At 45.5% G+C, this 18,521-nt stretch overlaps 1 protein-coding gene and 1 non-coding gene across 2 annotated transcripts in view; one reads left to right on the forward strand and one right to left on the reverse strand.

Moving 5' to 3' along the window:
- GNB1L (G protein subunit beta 1 like) overlaps positions 1–18,521 on the forward strand; it is a 59,317-nt gene that overhangs the window by 12,069 nt on the left and 28,727 nt on the right. Inside the window, exons 2-3 of the mRNA XM_042910223.1 lie at positions 15,005–15,150; positions 15,640–15,765. Coding sequence (XP_042766157.1) covers positions 15,026–15,150; positions 15,640–15,765 — 251 coding nt within the window. The 5' untranslated portion in view covers positions 15,005–15,025. The remainder of the gene's footprint in view (positions 1–15,004; positions 15,151–15,639; positions 15,766–18,521) is intronic.
- TRNAK-UUU lies at positions 2,979–3,051 on the reverse strand. The gene has a single exon. It is a non-coding gene; the product is annotated as a tRNA-Lys (tRNA).

An 18,521-nucleotide genomic window follows, 5' to 3' on the forward strand; every position in this document is an offset into this window, starting at 1 on the left:
AAAGCTGACTTGGGCAGGTCTGGGCTCTCTGGAAGGGACTGTGCCCTTGGCCTTCTTTATGGCAGGATCACCCCTCTGGGGCCTGGGCATCATTCAGTGGGCTGCCCCCTCCCCTGGCTTGAGTGGTGAGCCAACGCCGTGGAGAGATATTGACCCCCAGGAGACTCAGCAATAGGGTGACCACTTGAAAAGGGGTTATCCCAAGTTGTAGGCTGGCTTCTGATGCCCTTATGTGGACGTGCTGACTCCCCTGGGACTCCCTACATTTCAAAGACTGTGGATGGCAGTGGTCAGAACCCCACTTCCCTGGTATGAAGCAGCAGCCCTGGGAAGTTTCCCAGTGACCTGGCCTAGAACGCCCAGGTCACTGTGTCTGTGATGTGGCTTCGAGGGGCCAGTTCTGGGATTCTTGCTATAGTCTGTCCTGATCAGGAAGGTGGGAGGGTGACAAGGCAGCACTCAGGATGGGCCTGTCCAGAGAGCATCTTTCTGGTTCCAGGTGTAGCCTGGGAAGTATAAAGTGAGTGGGTCTCTGTTCCTGCAGCCTGAAGGACCAGCCAATTCAGAAGCTTCCCACTAGGATGGCTGTGTACTTCAAGGAGAGAATGAGTTGGTCAGCCTGGTGGAGAGCTGTCTTCTTTCCCTGGCATGCTACTCTGCTTCTAGAAGTAACCATGGTGCTGCTGCTGCTGCTGGTAACAGTCATCGGCTAATTTCCTTAAGTGAATACTGCCTACCTTATATTAGGGACACTAAATGAATTTAAATCTATTAGGGCACCATAATAAGATGGTGTATTATTTTAAATGGGATAAACACTTAAAAATTGGCATTAAATCTGTTTAGAGTCACCTGAGTAGAATTAGATAGAAATTGGCTATAAGCCAGAAAAGTCTAAGCAGGAAACTGGGTTTTCATAGCATGTTAGTGGTAAATCAAATCAATTGTAGCTCAAGAAAAAACAGCACAATATTGTCAGATATATTATATTAAAAAAAAAATAACGTTCCAGAAAATGGCCAAGAGCAGTGACCTAGTGCATGCTTGAGCCCTGTTCTCTTCTTATTAACATCTTACATTATTAGCATGGTACATTTGTCATAGTAATGACCCAATATTGGTACATCATTATGGACTTAAGTCCCAATTTATTCAGATATTTTGAGTTTTTACCTAATGTCCTGTTTCTGTCCCAGGATCCTATCCAGGACAGCACATTACATTTAGTTGTCATGTGTCCTTAGTCTCCTCTGGCCTGTGACAGTTGTTTAGACTTTCCTTATTTTTATTATTGCCTTGACAATTTTGTGGGGTACCAGTTGGGTCTTTTGTAGAATGTTCCTCAGCTAGGATATGTCATGTGTTTTTTTCACAGTTAGATGGGTTGTGGGTTTCTGGGAGCCAGACCTCAAAGGTAAAGTGCCGTCTCATCACATATTAATGGTACATGTTGTCAAAATGACATCACTGTTGATGTTGACCTTGGTCACCTGGCCGAGGTAGTGGTTGTCAGGTTTCCTTTCTGTTAAAGTTATTCTTTTCTCTCCCTTTGCAGACTGTCCTCTTAGGAAGGCAGTCAGTATGCGCAGCCCCTGCGTCAGGGGTGGGAATTCTGTTCCACATCCTTGAGGGCGGAATATCCATACAAATTATTTGGAATTTTCCTGCATGCAAGATTTGTCTGCTCTCTCCTGTTTGTCTATTTCTTCAGTCCTTTTATTATATCAGATTGAACTCCTAAGTATCTGTTATTAATATGATCATTATTATGAAATGTACTTACAGTGAGTAGTAACACCTGCGCACACCAGCACGTCCACAATCCTGACATGGAAACTGATCCATTACCTCAGAACTTTCCTCCTGCTCCCCCTCGGTAGTCAGCCTGTCTCCCCACCCTTGGCCCCTAGCCACTGCCCATCTGTGCTCTCTACCTTGTTGGGCCTTTTCTGGAATGCCATATAACTAGGCTCATGCCATATTTAACCTTTCACTCACCATAATTCTCTGGAGAGCCATCCGTTTAGTTGTGTTTTTCAATAGTTTGTTCCTTATTATTGCTCAAGAGTATTCTGTTCACCCATGGATGGTCCTCTGGGGCAGTATGAACAGAGCTGCTATAAACATTCATGTGCAGGCTTTTCTTTGCACATAAGTTTTCATTTCTGTAAACACCTAGGGGTAGGATTGCCAGGAATATGATACACGTATATTTCATTTTGTCAGAAACTACCTGTTTTCCAGAATGCTGGTACCACTTTGCATGTGGTACCACATGTACTTTTTCTAATGTACTTTGTTTTGTCAGATTTTCTTCTTTATTGTAGCCATTTTAGTAGTTTGTGGCCCTAAGTTCCATTTCATCTAAGTTGTTGAGTTTTTGTGCATTGAGTTGTTTATAGCATTTCCTTACTGCCCTTTTAATGTTGGTGGTGTGTCGGTGTCTTGAGTGATAATCCTTTTTTCGTGAGGATAGTTTGTTTCTTTCCCCCTTTTTTGTGGTTGTCAGTCTAGATAGAGATTTATCAATTTTATGAATCTTTTTTAAAGAACCAATCTCAGGGCACCTGGGTGGCTCAGTCGGTTGAGCATCTGACCCTTGATTTCAGCTCAAGTCATGATCCCAGGGTTGTGGGATTGAGCCCTGAGTTGGACTTTGTACTGAGCATTGGAGCCTACTTAAGATTCTCTCTCTCCCTCTGCCCCTCTCCCCCACTCATGTGCTCTCTCTCTCTCTCTCTAAAATAAAATTAAATAAATAAAATAAAGAGCCAATCTCTGATTTTGTTGATTTTTCTCTGTTGCTTTACTATTCTCTGTTGTATTCGTTTCTGCTCTATCCTTACTATTTTCTTCCTTTGGTTTGCTTTGGGGCTTATTTTGAGCCTCTTTCTCTAGTTTCTTAAGGTGCACACTGGGTCATTGATTTGAGACCTTTCTTTCTTTCTAATGTGGGCGTTTTTATAAAGTGATCTCTACACCCAGCATGGGGCTTGAACTCATGACCCTGAGGTCAAAAGTCTCATGCTCTACCAACTGAGCCAGCCAGGCACCCCATATGTAGACATTTAATGCTATAAATTTTCCTCCATGCCTCACTTTAGCTGCAACCTACAAATTTTGACTATTTTGGTTTTCATTTTTATTGCATGCAAAATGCTTTCTAATTTCTCTTGACTACTTCTTGGACAAATTGGTTATTTAAAAGTGTATTATTCATTTCCCAAATATGTGGAGATTTTCCATTTACCTTTCCACTATTGATTTCCAGCTTAATTCCATAACGTTAGAGAATATATTTTGTATGCTTTTGTTTCTTCTTCATTTTTTAAGGTTTTGTTTTATGATCTGGGATATGGTCTATCTTGATGAATATTGCATGTGCATTTGTGAAGAATGTGTTTTTCTGTTGGATAGAGTGTTCTGTTAATGTCAACTAGGTCACGTAGGTAGGTAGTATTAGTCAGGGTTCTGTATGACTTTTTGGCCACTTATTCAGCTAATTACTAAGGACGTGTTTAAGTCTCCAGCTATAATTACATATTTGTTTATTTCTGCTTTCAGTTGCATCAGTTTTCCTTCATGCATTTTGAAATTCTGTCATTAACTGAGTACATATTTAGCACTCTTAGTATCTTCTTGATGAATTGATACCTTTTATTTTTATGTATCCTTATCCCTGATAATATTCCTTTCTCTGAGGTCTACTTTCCATGATATTAACATATTTTCTCCAACCAACTTTCTCTTATTGTACATATAGTAATTCTCTTTCATCTTTACTTTTAATCTGTGTTTTTATATTTAAGGTGGGTTTCTGCCAGATAACTTATAGTTGGATCTTTTTTTAAATAGCTTATCATTGTTGGATCTTATAATTAACATGTTGAGAGCATTTATATTTATTATAATCATTGATATGATTGTATTTTGGTCTACCGTTTTGTTATTTTCTCTTTTTCCTCTAGTTTTTTGGTTCCCCTCTCCCTCTTTCTTGTTTCCTTATGAATTATTTAAATATTTTCAAATACTCTTGTTTAAATTTTTCTATTGGCTTTGGCTGTATCTCTTTGTATTATATACTATGTTTTTAATGGTTGCTCTGGAGATTGCAGCGTACATTCTCAACCTTTCACAGTCTTCTTAGAGTTAATTTTTTTTTCATTTCAAGTAAAATATCGAAGCCTTGCAATCACATAGGTCCTCTTATTCTCCTGCTTTCATGTGATAGCTGTCATACTGAAAACCCCACCAGACAGTGTTATTTTAGTAATATACATGTTCACTTAAGGGGTGAAATTTTGCTTTTATATTTACCCAGATATTTACTGTTTGTCTTCCTCTGCCTCCTCGAAGGCCCATATTTCTTTCTGGTTCTCATTATTTTTAAGCTGTAGAACCTCATTTAGTATTTCTTTTAGGCTATATCTGCTGGTGAGAAATTCTCTTCGTTTTCCTTCATCTGAGAATATTTTTGCCTTCATTCCCAAAAGAGAATTTACTGGATATAGAGGGTCTTTTTTTTCCTTTTAATACTTTAAAGACACCCCACCGTCTCCTGGCTTCTGTGGTTACTGATGAGAAATCCACACTAATTCAGATTATTATTTCCCTATGTATGTGTCATCAATGTTGAGTTATTTTTCTTTATTATTTTCAACAGTTTAATTATGATGTGTTTGAATGTAGTTTTTATCCTGCTTATGGTTCATTGAGTCCTTAGATCTATAAATTGTTGTCTTTTCCCAAATTTGTAAAATTTCAGGCAGTGATTTATTCAAGTAATTTTCCTGCTCCATTTCTTTCTCTTCTTCTCAGACTTCAGTGACACAAATGTCAGACCTTTTACAGTTATTTCACAAGTCCCTGAGGCTCTAATCGTTTATTTCAATCTTTTTCTTTTCTGTCTTCATACTGGATAATTTCTATTAATCAATCTTCATGTTCATTGGCTCTTTCCTTTGTCATCTCCCATTCCATATTGAATTTTTTTGTTTCAGATTATTGTATTATTTGGTTTGGACATTTCCTTTAAAAAAAAACTACCTTTTTAAAAATGTTTATTTATTTATTTTAAGAGAAGGAGAGAGCGTGCATGCAAGCCAGGGGAGGGGCAGAGAGAAAGGAAAGAGAGAATCCCAAGCAGGCTCTGCTCTGTCAGTGTGGAGCCCAGCACAGGGATCAGTCCCACACACCGTGAGATCATGACCTGAGCTGAAATCAAGAGCTGGACGCTTAACTGACTGAGCCACCCAGGTGCCCTAAAAAAATTGATTTCTATTTCTCTGTTGAGAACTTTGCTTCTGTTCATTTCAAGTGTGTTTACCTTTGCTGTATGGAGCATAATCCTAAAAGTTGCTTTAGAATCCTTAATGATACTCCCAACATCTGAATCGTCTCAAGGTAGGCATCTGTAAGTTGTCTTTTCCCATGAGAACTGGTCTCATTTCCTAGTTCATGGTATGTTGAATAATTTTGTATTGTATCCTAGACATGTCCTGGTTGAGTATTACTTTGGGCCCTCTGGAGAATGTTGAGTTTTGTATTAGCAGGCAGTCAATCCAGTTAGAATTGCCACACAGTTCTGTCTTGCCCTTTGTGGGCTATGGTTTTAATCTCTTTTCAATTTTCAAACCTTTTAAGATGTTCCTTTGGGTCCGTCCCAGGCTTATGAATCTCAGCAGTGAGCCTGGGACTTTTGTGGGTTCATTCACAGAATTGAGACCTTTTTCTTTAGCTCTTTCCTCTCTGCAATTCTCCCTCCCTCCCCTGCCCCCCACTCACACTCCATCCTGCAGGATTCTCTCTCTGGCCAAAAGACAGAAGTTTCTCTCAGAGTCATTTCTCCCACACAGTTCTATGTCTGGGGCCCATTCTTGGGGCAGTGCTGAGAGAGAAAACAAACCATCAGGGATTTCCTCTCACATTCTTTAAACTCTTTGTAAAGTTGTTAGTCTAAGTTTTAGCCACTGCTGCATGGCAGCTATGCAAGCTGGGCCTATCCTCAAGGCAGTGCCTCAAGACATAATAATAAAAACAGAAAACTCATCCCCATACAGGTCACTTCTCCAAGGTTTTGCCTCCAAGGTCTGTCTGCTATTGTTCACTTTTCAAAATTTTTAGGTAATTGCTCTTCATATTTTGTCTGGAGTTTTTATAGTTGCGGTCAGCCAGAGAGAGAAAGCCTGTAGTGAGCTTATTGCTTCCTGGCCAGAAACTGTCAAAGTAGTTCCAATTTACATTTCTGCATGAGTGATGTTAAGCATCTTTTTATATGTTTAAGGGCCATTTTCATTTCTTGTGTATGTGAATTCATGTCTTTTGCCTATTTGGTCTTTGGACTTTACTTAATTTTGAAGATTTCTATGTATTTTATCTTATTTTATTTTTTGAGAGAGCAAGGGAGGGCCATAGGGAGAGAGAATCTGAAGCAGGCTCTACACCTAGCATGGAGCCTGACTCAGGGCTTGATCTCATGATCTTGAGATCATCACCTGAGCTGAAATCAAGAGTTTGACACTTACCCAACTGAGCCCTCAGGTGCCCCAAAGATTTCTGTATATTTTAGAAATATTAGAATTTTATCTCTTTCGACATGGAAAAAATTTTAAGTTTATTAGGTATTTTATCTTCTAAGTTGGTATTATGAATGGACTTTTCTTTAACAGGTTACTGTTTGGGCATAAGGAAGCTATTTGAGTTCTCTTTGTTAGTTTTTTTCCTGCTACCATAGTAAAGTTGTTTTTTTTTTTTAATGTTTGACTCTATTTTATGTTTGATTATCTAAGGTTCTCATGTATATATCATCATGTTATCTGGAAAATAATTTAATGTTTTCTTTTCTAAGTCATATGCCTTTAATTGATTTTTCTTATTTAATTGCATTGGTTTAAACCTCCAGTGCAGTGTTGAATAGTAGTATAGATGTTGGGTATTCTGATCTTAGAGGAAATACCTCCAGTATTCCTTCGTAAAGTAATGTCTGTAGAACTAAGGAGGGGATTGTGTGTGTGTGTGTGTGTGTGTGTGTGTGTGTGTATTTTAGTCATTTTTAGTCAGTTTCTATTTGGTTAGATGTTTTAATAAAAAATGGGTATTGAGGGGCGCCTGGGTGGCTCAGTCGGTTGGGCAGCCGACTTCGGCTCAGGTGGTGATCTTGTGGTCCGTGAGTTCGAGCCCCGCATCGGGCTCTGTGCTGACAGCTCAGAGCCTGGAGCCTGTTTCAGATTCTGTCTCTCCCTCTTTCTGACCCTCCCCGTTCATGCTCTGTCTCTCTCTGTCTCAAAAATAAAAATAAACGTTAAAAAAATTTTTTTTAAAAATGGGTATTGAATACTGTCAAAGGCTTTCTTTTAGCATCTATGGAGATAATTATATGATTTTTCTCACTGATTTATTAATATGTTGTATGACATTAATGGATTTTCTAATTGAGCTAACCTTGCATTTCAAGGATAAATTCCACTTGGTCATCATGTATTATTTCTTTAATTTGATGTTATATTTTGTTTGCTAATATTTTACTATTTTTGCATGATATTCCTAAGTGATACTGGTCTCTACTTTCCCTCTGGTCAAAGCTTTAAATATATCTCACGAATTCTGGTTTATAGTGTTTTTCATTGTCATTTTTAAAATTTGTGGATTAAGTACTTCCCCCTTTACCTAAAATCTATTGTTTAATAAATGTTTAAAAAAAATTTTTATGTTTATTCATTTTTGAAAGACAGAGAGAGACAGAGCACAAGCAGGGGAGGGGTGGAGAGAGAGGGGGACACAGAATCAGAAGCAGGCTCCAGGCTCTGAGCTGTCAGCCCAGAGCCTGATGCGAGGCTTGAACTCACGAACTGCGAGATCATGACCTGAGCCAAAGTCAGATGCTCAACCGACTGAGCCACCCAGGCGCTCCAAGTTTAATAAATGGTTTTAAATTTTTAGTTGGGAGGACACTTTAGTTTTTGTTTTGTTAATTTCTAGTTTAACTGTGCTGTGGTTATAGTATATGTTTATAATATTTCTTTTTAATGGAAATTACTGGTATTTTCTTTGTGACCCAATATACAATTTTTACACATGTTCATGTGCACTTAAGAAAAAGATGTAGTCTCTGTTAGTAGAGTGTAAAGTTCCATATGGATCCATAATATTTACCTCATGGAGTCTTCTATCTCCTTACTTACTATCATCTACTTGATAATGACTTGTACTGAGAGTAGTAGTATATCATGTTTTCCAATTATTGATGAGTTTTTTCTGTGACTCTTTACATTTCCTGTAGTTTCTGTTTTATAAAGGTGGTGTTTCTGTTGTTTAGCACATAGATATTCGCAGCTATCATATATTCATTGTGAATTGCAGCTTTTAGTATTGTAAAGTATCTGGGTTTGTCAATTCTAATGCTTTTCAGCTAAAATTCAACTTTGTTGACATCTGTATTTCAACTCCTGCTTTTTTTTATAGTTTCTTTTACCTGAAATACCTTTGTCCATCTCTAATTTTAGCCTTTTAGAATCACTTTAATTTTTTGCTTATTAACTTTATAATCTGAGTATGGTTTTTCATCAGATATACGTGTCATGAATATTTTCTCCCTGTCTATAGCCTCATTTTTTTACACCCTTAATGTCTCTTGATGAGAATTAGGATTTTGAGTTTCATCCATGTGAGACTGGAGTTTATACAGTTTCAATTTTGTGGAACAGTCTATTGTATGAATATATCAATTCTATCCTGTTCTGCAGTTGAGGGCCATTTGAGTTGTTTCTAGTTTTTATTAACATGCATAATATTGCTATGAACATTCTTCTACAAATCTCTCCTTGTACACATGTGAGAATTTCTTTAGTGTGTTTATCTAAGAAAGGGGACTGTTACATCATAAGGTGTGCAAACTAATCCCAGATTGTTTTCCAAAGTGATTCTTTCAATTTATGCTGCCGGTAGCATGGTAAAGGTTGCTAGTTGTCCCACATTGTAGTCAATATTTGACAGATTGTTTAATTTTTTGCTAATCTGCTAGGAGTGTAATTCTATCACACTGGTTTTGACAAGCATTTCCAAGATTAGGTTAAACATCTCTTTCATATGTTTATTAGCCATTTATGTTTCTTATGAAATATCTATTCAAATTCTTTCGCTTACTTTCCTTTTTGCTGTTTGCTTTCTTCTTGATCTATGTGTTCCTTATTCTGGTTATGAGTCCAGGGCAGATTTATCTTCCTTCCCCTCATCTAGAGTGCTTTTATAATTGTAAACCTACAGAAGAGCTGCAAGTGTAGCAGAGTAAATGCTTGCATACTCTTCACTTGTGTTCACCACTTGTTAACATGTTGCCACATTTGAAAACAATGTGCAGGGGCGCCTGGGTGGCTCAGTCGGTTGAGTGGCCGACTTCGGCTCAGGTCATGATCTCGCGGTCCGTGAGTTCAAGCCCCGCGTCGGGCTCTGTGCTGACCGCTCAGAGCCTGGAGCCTGTTTCAGATTCTGTGTCTCCCTCTCTCTCTGACCCTCCCCCATTCATGCTTTGTCTCTCTGTGTCTCAAAAATAAATAAACGTTAAAAAAAAAAAAATTAAAAAAAAAAAAAGAAGACAATGTGCAGACATCATGATGTTTCACCCTTGCAACACCATTGCCTGAGAATAAGGACATTCTTCTCCATAAAATACCACTGTCCTGCTGCCCAAGAAAATTAACAATAATTCCATATTATCTGTAGTCCATATTCGCATTTTCCCATTTGTCACCAAAATGTCCTTGATAGCCCCCACCTTTTTTGATCTAGAGTCTAATCAAGGTTCACCTGTTAGATTTGGTCACGATGCCTCTAGTCTCTCAATTTAGAACACTCACCCTGCTTTTTGCTCTTGTTTTTTCTCTTGATCTTGACCTTTATGATAAGTCTGAGCTAGTTATCTTGCCCAGTATCCCATAATCTAGATGTATCTGATTGTTTTCTGCAGGTTGTTGGCACAGATGTACAGGGATGGTGCCGTGTCTTCTGGCATCACCTCAGGAGAGAAGTGATGCTGGTTTGTTTACAATTGGCGGTGCCAGCTTCGATCTCATGGTGAAGGTGGTGACAGCCAGATGTCTCCATTGTTAAGGAACATTCTCCTTCTGTGATCAGTAAATAATCTGTAGTGTAATACCTTGGCACAATGTAGATCTCCTGTTTCCCAACAACCTTTCACCTGCCTGGATCTTTTTTCAAATCTGAGTGGTGATTTTATGCTCTCAACTTGGAGTTTTAGCTCCCTCTTTTTATTTCTTTAAGAGCATTAAATATCCCTGTTTTATATGCCTGAATGCTTTGTGCACTAGAGGTCTAGTTCTGCCTCTTGTTGTTTCTCATGGCTCTCACTCATGGTGCAATGTTTCCTTTTTTGTTTCTATGAGTTTTGGTTACTTGCATTTCATAGGGCTTTATCTATGAATTCATTCAGGCCGGTGTTGAAGGTGGGCTCCTTCTGAGAGACATTTACAGACTGAAGTTTTGAGGACCTCCCAAGGTGGTGTAAATTAGGACTAAACCCTGGGAGCTGGCATTATTCTGGCAACTCTGGTTGTAGGTTTACTTCTGGTTCAGTCTAACACTGAGAATTTAGCCTTGTGGGGGTCTCATCTTTATGGAGATACTCCTATGAGATTGCCCACTTTGGGAGAGCCCTAGCATTGTCTTTCATCGATTCAGAGGCCTTGCTTGAGAACCAGAATTCTGGGTCACTAATGTAGCAAATGCCCTCAGGGCAGGCACCAACTGGGGGCCCGCAGACCTCACTAGGTTTAATTCCACTGAAGTGTTGGGCCTGTGAAGGTTCTAAACTTTTTCTGTTGTTGTTGTTGTTTGTTTTTACCAGCTTAGTGATGTACTGAAGATTTTGGTTTTTTATTTTATTAGCATTTTTAGTTGTTTTGTGGGCATCTATCCTGCTAGGTAGTAGTGCTTCCCTAGTCTGTGCTGGTTATGGAATTCTTAGTGCCTCTTGGGGCTGCTGGAGCTGTTCTAGGCACACGTGTGGGAGGACTTGGGGTCCTCTTTGAGGCACTCCCAGCATCCTGTGTAGCCTGTCCTTATACTCCCAAGCAGGCAGGACCCAGTTGGCGGGGACAGGCAAGAGCAGTGCATGGGTATCTATCTCTGGGTGGTGGCTCCCCTGCTTGGGCTCACTTCATGCTGTTTTTGATTCCAAGCTTCTTCTAGGACCAGTGGCTCTGGGGCAGTAAAAGGAAAGGATTCTGTGACTGAGTGGGACCTGTGTGCAGGTTAGGCTGTGGGGCACACAGAGGTAGGGACCCGTGGTCTTTGGGTACCAGCTTCTCCCCTGGCCCTGCCTCCTCTGTGTTTGCCAGTCACTGGTTGGTTGTGTGTGTTCTCCTGCGCACCCCCCACCCCCCAGGAGGGGCGTCCTTGGGTCCCTGTGGCTGCTGCACCTGCCCAAGGTACACATGGCTTTGTGGGATGGTAAGTTCCAAATGTAGCCCTGATGCCTTTCCACATGGGACCCTGCCCCCGCCCCTGCCCCTGCTGCTGTCCACACCAGTAGGGAGGGTCTGGGGCCCCTCTCTGTGTGGATGACCCTATGTAAGCCCTGCCAGACTGCTGCTTCTAAGTTGGGATGTAGGGGGGGGGGCGCTGTCATCATCCATGGGCCAAGGGCCTGAGGGGCTTTCAGGGGGGTGGGGGAGTGGGGGGTTCATAACATCAGTTGGAAAGGCTGTCAGAGTTGCGCAAATTGTGTCAGATTGTCTTTCTTTTTAATTTTGAAAAGAATGTGTCTCTCTTTGACATCTCGAAGAGCAGGCAGAATCCGAAGTTGTGCTCAGTGGATTAAGTTTCATGTTCCTTTGCCCTCTGGGAGGAAAAGACAAGTGACAGAACAGGGAGACGAAGCAGCGGCGGGCGGCTGGTATCACGCACTGGTGTTGCACAAGGGGCTGTGGCCTCCGCTCCGGGAGGCCCAGTGCCAGGGAAGATAGGATAACGCGATTATTCTCAATTAGATTAATAAAGAATAATTAGATGTCATAAATCAAGTAATCATAGGATATTGTCATGGGAAAAATATGTAGCTAGAATTAATTAGTTTTCAAATAAAGCATTTATTTTAATTGCTTGAAATGATGGAGCCCTTAATTGCCGATGCATCATTTTGGCCTGAACATTTTGGTTGTTGTAACAACGTGACGGGTTTGTTCCCTGCAGTTCTGGGGAAACAATAGAGGAGAACTTGATTTCATCACCTCAGACTGAGCCTTGTGCTGGTGAGGTTCTGGAAACTCCCATCAGGCCGCAGGCAGGTGGCAAGTGTGGGCTGGGCTTCGGCTGGCACTGCCCAAGGCCCCCGTGCTGTCTATGAATGTGTGTGTGAGTATGTGCATGCATGTGCATGCGTGTGTATGTATATGTGAGTGGATGTGAATGTGTGTGCCTCCTGTGCATGTGCGCAAGCACGCGCTTGAACATGGTGTGTGTGCAAGTCGGGACTGTACCGTGGGAACCTGCACAGAAGTGGCCTGTAGGACTCCAAGGCCTGGACTGTGGGGTGGAATGCTCCCCTCTCCCTAGCCCCTAGAGACCAGGGCTTTTCTGGTGGGTTGATGTGCATTAGCGGGGTTCTCCATTCTTGGGTTTTTCCAAATCTGGGATCCTGGAGCTGATCAGCTATTCTTGCAGAGCAGGCATAGCACAGACAGTCAGTAGCTTCTGAGGATCCAATAGCTGCTCCTCGGAACTTATCCCAAGCCCACCTGCTTGAAGGTAGCCTAGCAGGGTTTGTAGCCCCAGCCCAGAAGCATCTCCAGGCAGCTTACCTGTCCCACAGCAGAGCAGGGGCCATGGGTTGTGGAGCAGTGTGGGGTCAGGTTCTTCTGCCCACAGGAGGCTGTCCTTATGTTTGAGAAGAGTCATTTGGTTTTCAGCCAAAGGTGAGAGGGGCTTTCAGAGTGAAAACCCTAAAAAAGACAGAAAGAAAGAAAGAAAGAAAGAAAAAGAAAGAAAGAAAGAAACAAACAAACAAACAAACAAACAAACAAGGATTTGGCTATTTGTAAGGCACATTCCGAGGGACCCCTTCCTTCTCTTTGAAACCCCTCGATGAAGGCAGGATGGAGCTGTAGAGTGGCTTCCTGGGGTCTCTCACCATTAAGGGTAAGCATCTGCCCCTTCTTGGCCCTGGCCCTGTAGTCTCTGCTCTGGGTCATTAGGATCTCAGCCCCCAGCCCTACTTCCAGCCCTCACATGGGCCAGGCCTCAGCCAGCCTGGTGCTGGCAATGGCCTCCTGCCGGGTCTGTGCAGCGTTTCCCAGGTTCCTGTGGTCTCCAGAGGCTCGGGTCACTGACCGCCTTGTGCTGCCTTGGTGACTTGGAGCCCCCTGGTTTGCAAGTCCCCAGCTGCCTTGATGGTGGCATTTCTTAGGTGTTTTGAACCTTTTGCTTAATCAAGCTACTCCTGGCTCTATTCTGACGGGAGAGAGAGAGAACGAAAGGGTCTGGGATGGTTTCAAGGAGGGGAGGTACACAGGGCTTCGCTGTCAAGGGTGTGGATGAAGTAGTGCCTGGACTGATCTGCTGGAGAAACCCATGCCTCTCTTGCCTCTGCGCCTGCGCATTTGCCTGTCCTCAGCCTGCAGCCCTCTCCTGCATGGGCTTCCTCCGTCCTTGGCCTAGAACCCTCTCTAACCTCTGGCATAGGCCAGGGCCCCCTCCTGGAGGAATGCTGTCTTCTCTGCTCTTGTCCTTTTCCCTGCCCCAATTCCTCTGGTGGCTGTGGCTGTGGCTGCTGCAGTGGTCGGGTGGCCTCCTCCCTGATGGGCAGGTTGGGAAGTGTCTCAGAGCCCAGCAGGAGAGGCCCTCCTGATGAAGTTACTACAGTTCCCCAGCGGTCTTCTCCTGGCCTTTCCCTTTCAACCTTCAGCCTGGCCTGGGACCTGCCCCTTGGTCATTGGGGCAGGTCACTTCTGGTCCAGCAACCGCCCCTGTACCATCACTGGGGCAGGCTCAGGCGGGGACACGGGGAGGCTTCTTCTTTCAGGTGGGTGGGCCCCAGCAGGCTTTAAACATAGGACCAGTGATTTGAGGAAGGGTCACTCATCTGTGATATCAGTCCTCCAGGGGAGTGGCAAGGTGACTCAGTCTCTTGCCCCTTGCCCACACACCAGTGCCCAAACCACTCTGCCCCTTTGTGGCAGCATGCCACTTCAGGCCTGGGTCTGAGTGGCCTGGGGCAGCTCACCAGATCAGTCTCTGCCCTAGTTTCACCAACAGTAAATGGGGTGCTGCCTTCTCGAAGGGTGGTTGTGCAGGCCTTCAGGACCCAGCAGGCGGTATATTTTAGCACACGTGAGGGAGAGGGTCCTCTCCATCTTTGGGTCCTCCTTGCCCAGGGACCCCACACACCTCTTGTCTGTCCATTGGTTCATCCCTTCAGTATACACTTGCTGAGCAGCTGCTATGTGCTTGGCCAGGCCTGTGGTCTGGGGGGAGCAGACCGGCATGGCCCCTGTTCTCACAAGCTTGCTGCGGGGCCAAGGGGCAGCATGTCCCGGCATGTCTTTGCCCCATTTGCAGGGAGGAGAGGAGATGGGCCTCGTGAGGGAGGAGGGAGACTGAATTTGCAGGATTCAGCTAGGTCCAGAGATGAGACTGGGTGTGTGGAGAGCCCAAGTGAGGAGGAGTCTTCCCTGGCTAGAGCAGTGCTGCTGCAGCCAGTGGGGTCCAGGGAGCCAGAAGTTACAGCCGGTGGGTGGACAGGGAGGCCTGGAGGCCAGTGGCGGGCTCTACGCAGGACACTGAGGGTAAGAGTGGCCTCAGAAGGGTGTGGGTGCCATGGTGCCCACCCAGAGATAGTATAGGTTGGGACCACGGTGATGCCATTTGAGTGTAGAGGCCAATAGGCAGGATGGAAGACAGGCTGAAGGGGGTGGGCAGCATCCAGGGGGGCTCCTACTGACTACCTTCCTGAAGGATGACAGGTGTGTCACTTACACCCTCCCTTGGTCCCCAGGTAACTACACCCCCTCCCGGTATGGCAGCCTCGCCGCTCCCACCCCCGGACCCGCGGTTTGTCCTCCGAGGTACCCAGTCGGCAGTACATGCGCTGCATTTCTTCGGAGGAGCTGAAGGGCAGGGGCAGCCGCTGCTCCTCTCAGGGTGAGTAGCTGTGGCCCCAACCTAACCTCAGGGGTTAGCCCAGGGTGAATTCAGAAGGTGGTGGGCTAGCAATGAGCCCGGCGCTCAGTTGGGGGTCCTAGTGAAGGGCTCAGCCTGCCCATCACTCGGGCTTTTCAGAGCCCACTCGACAAGCTGTCCCTTGGGCCGGCCCCCCTCAGAGGAGGTAGGAACATGCCCTCTCTGTTATAGACACCATCCAGTTTACAGTGTCGATGGAGCTCCCCCATTCCTCTCCAGAGAAGTAGACTCTGCCTGAGGGACTCTCTGCCCACCATCCTTGGAAAAGGAGCACTGTGCCACTTTTACCTACCCTTAGTTCACATGTACAGCCATCACCTAAACGAAAACCCAACAACGGAACGTCTGGTCCACCAGCTGGGTGGTTTCCAGGCCAGCCCTACAGAGCATGCTGGGAATGTCCTCCACTGACGCCTCTTCCTGAGTCTGTGCTTGCACTTGTCAGAACAGATCCCTGAGTGGGCTGGTGCACATCTGGAGCCTGCAGACACGGAGGGCGGTTGCTACCCTGGACGGCCATCGGGGCCAGTGTGTAACCTGGCTGCATTCATTGCCCCAAGGGCACCAGCTCCTCAGGTGGGTCTTGGTGGCGGTGAGTGCAGTCCCAAAGGAGTTAAGCCGTGGCCTTCACCAGGGGCCAAGAGCTTGCCAGTGGAGGCTCTTGGGGTTTCCCCCAGCTGCCAGGCAGCCCCTCCCAGTGCGGAGCAGTGTGACCTCTGCCCTTGGTCTGCCCTGAGACTGTAGGTGGGCTGGGTGCCCATCACTGCAGTGTCTGTGACCACTGCACTATCCAGGCACGTGCCCACTGAGATGATGAACACAGAAAGCAGCTCTGTCTACAGCCCCACACCTCCCTGGCCTGAGCAGGCCTCTCCAGGGGCAAGAGCTGGGGGCTCAATGGCTGAGCCCAAGGCATCTCCTTAGAGGAGCCTCACCTTCCCTTCCCCAGGGCTCTGGTGTCACAGCGGCTGCTTTGATGGGTGGCCACCTTCCCACGAGGTGGCTAGGACTGGTCACCAGGGTGGTGCAAAGCCTAAACCTAATGCCTACCCACTGACTGGGGCTGTGCTCCAAACCCTGAGTGTGGCCACCCCTAGGGGCACTGACAGTGCCACATAGGCACCCACGTCCATGGCATTTGGGCTGACCAGCGCAGGGTGAGATGGGATGGCGAGAGCGAGGTGGGGTCTGGCACTCCTGGTAGAAGAAACTGCGTGTGCCAAAGCCACTGCAGGCCCAGCCTGTGCGTGTCGTAGGGGCTGTGAGGGATGGAGGCCGGGCAGCAGAGCCCAGGGGGGCTGTGTTCTGGCACTGCCACCATAGCTTTGTGGAGGTACCAGCCTGGGGACTCCAGGTGAGAGGTGGGCCAAGAGGCAGCAGGAAGGGGCAGGTGGGTAAGAGAATGAGTTTATGTCTACCAAGTTTAAGTGAAACTTTCCTGAATGCCCTCCAGGACAGGTCTGTGTTTCTTCTCTAGATTTGGAGCCCAGACGTCTGGGTACCATGGTTCCCAGTCCCCAGAGGAGGAGGCCTGTGTCAGGGCCCCACCCATCTTCAAAGCACTTTTGTGCCAGACATACCGTTCCCACCACCCTGAAGGTGGCTTGCAGGTGACTGACAGACTGGAGGTATCCGAAAGGGCAGTGGCCCCGGATGTATGTGCTTGCAGGGCCGTTGCGGCACCTTGCCCCCTCCCTGGCCAAGCTGGCCCCCGTCTCCAGTTGGTAGGGAAGGCCCTCCATACAGTTGTGGTCTTTCCCTGATCCTCAGAATAGATGTTGCGCCCAAATACCCCACTTGCACTGGAAGTTACTATTTGTAAACATTCCTCTTGAGTTTTTAGCTGAGGCCTTAGACCCTTTGGGGTCTCCTACTCCTCCAGGGCCCAGATACCTTGGGTTGTTCTCAGGGAACTCCTGGCCCTGAGTTCTGCTCCCTGAGCTGGCCTGATGCTGTGTGGGGAATAAATGTTGATAGTACCTCCCCTTCCAACCTGGATGGCACGGCGGTGGTCCTGCTCTGGGCAGGGGGCCCATGGGTCAGGAGGTCCACAGCACAGACTGTGCAGGTACTTGGAATGCCCAGGTGCATTTACGTTGCACTAGAGGCCATGCACCCAGCTGTGTTTGGAGCCAAGTCTCTCTAAAGTGGCCCTTGAGAAAGGAAGGTACACTTTCATGTCAAGGGGAGGCCAGAGGACAGAAAGCTGGGAGCCAGGCTGAGAGTTAGGTGCCGCCTGCGTGCCTGAGAGCACACCTGTGCCAGTGACAGCCACCTGGGTGGATTTGTTTCCTCCCTTTTTCATTGCGAATTGTGCATACTTAGAGAAAAGTGCACATAACATGTTTACAGACCGTTGTGTTATTACAGAGTGGACACCTGGGTAACCACTCCAGTCAGGAAACAGAACACTGCCGGGCATGATGTCTGCCCTCCTCCTGGCCTCGGGAGGCAGCCCCTTGCACCTTATTCTCATTGTATCATCTGAATGTGCATTTCCAAAAAGCATGGAGTCATCATGTCTAATTTTTTCTCTACTTAAAAAAATGGAGCCATACAGAGCAGCTTCCTCTGTATATGACTTCTTCTATTCAGCTTTACGTTGTGAGATCCACCATCATGCTACACAGTGCATTGTGTGGGTTTTTTCCTGTGTGGTATTCCACTGGATGTGGATTGTTTACCATTCTACTGTCAGTAGAGATCTCGGTTGTCCACTTGGGGCTGAGAATGACGCTTAGGAAGGCTCCTATCTGGGTTGCCTGGGTGGCAGTTAAGCGTCCAACTCTTGATCTCAGCTTAGGTCTTGATCTCAGGGTTGTGTGAGCACAAGCCCCTCATGGGGCTCCATGCTGGGCATGGAGCCTACTTAAAAAAAAAAGAAAAGAAAAGAGAAGAAAAAAAATCTTAAAAAGAAAGAGTCCCATCTGGGTCTCCTGGTGCCAGGTGTGCCGTGTCTGTAGGTGGGACCCTATACCCAGAGGTGGGCCATCCGGGCCACAGGGTGTGCACATGTTGGGCTGCTCAGAAGGTGGCAGGCTGTCCCCAGTGCAGTAGGTGACCCCACCCTTCCACTGCCCCCTGGGGCCTGGGAGCTTCTGGTGTGGCCTCATTTGCATTTTCCTGACCACTTAGTGAGCCAGCCCTCTTCTGCGTTCGTTAGCCACTGGGACAAAGTCTTCCTTAAATGCACATTTCTTTATTGGATTGACTACCTTTTTCTTACTGAGAGTTCTTTTTATATTCTGGATATGGTTGATATTGTTATATCACCAGTTACTTCTCCACATGGTGGCTTACAGTTTGCACTCACTTAATGGTGTCTTTCATGA

Source organism: Panthera leo, chromosome D3, assembly GCF_018350215.1.
Source record: "Panthera leo isolate Ple1 chromosome D3, P.leo_Ple1_pat1.1, whole genome shotgun sequence".
NCBI classification, from domain to species: Eukaryota; Metazoa; Chordata; class Mammalia; order Carnivora; family Felidae; genus Panthera; species Panthera leo.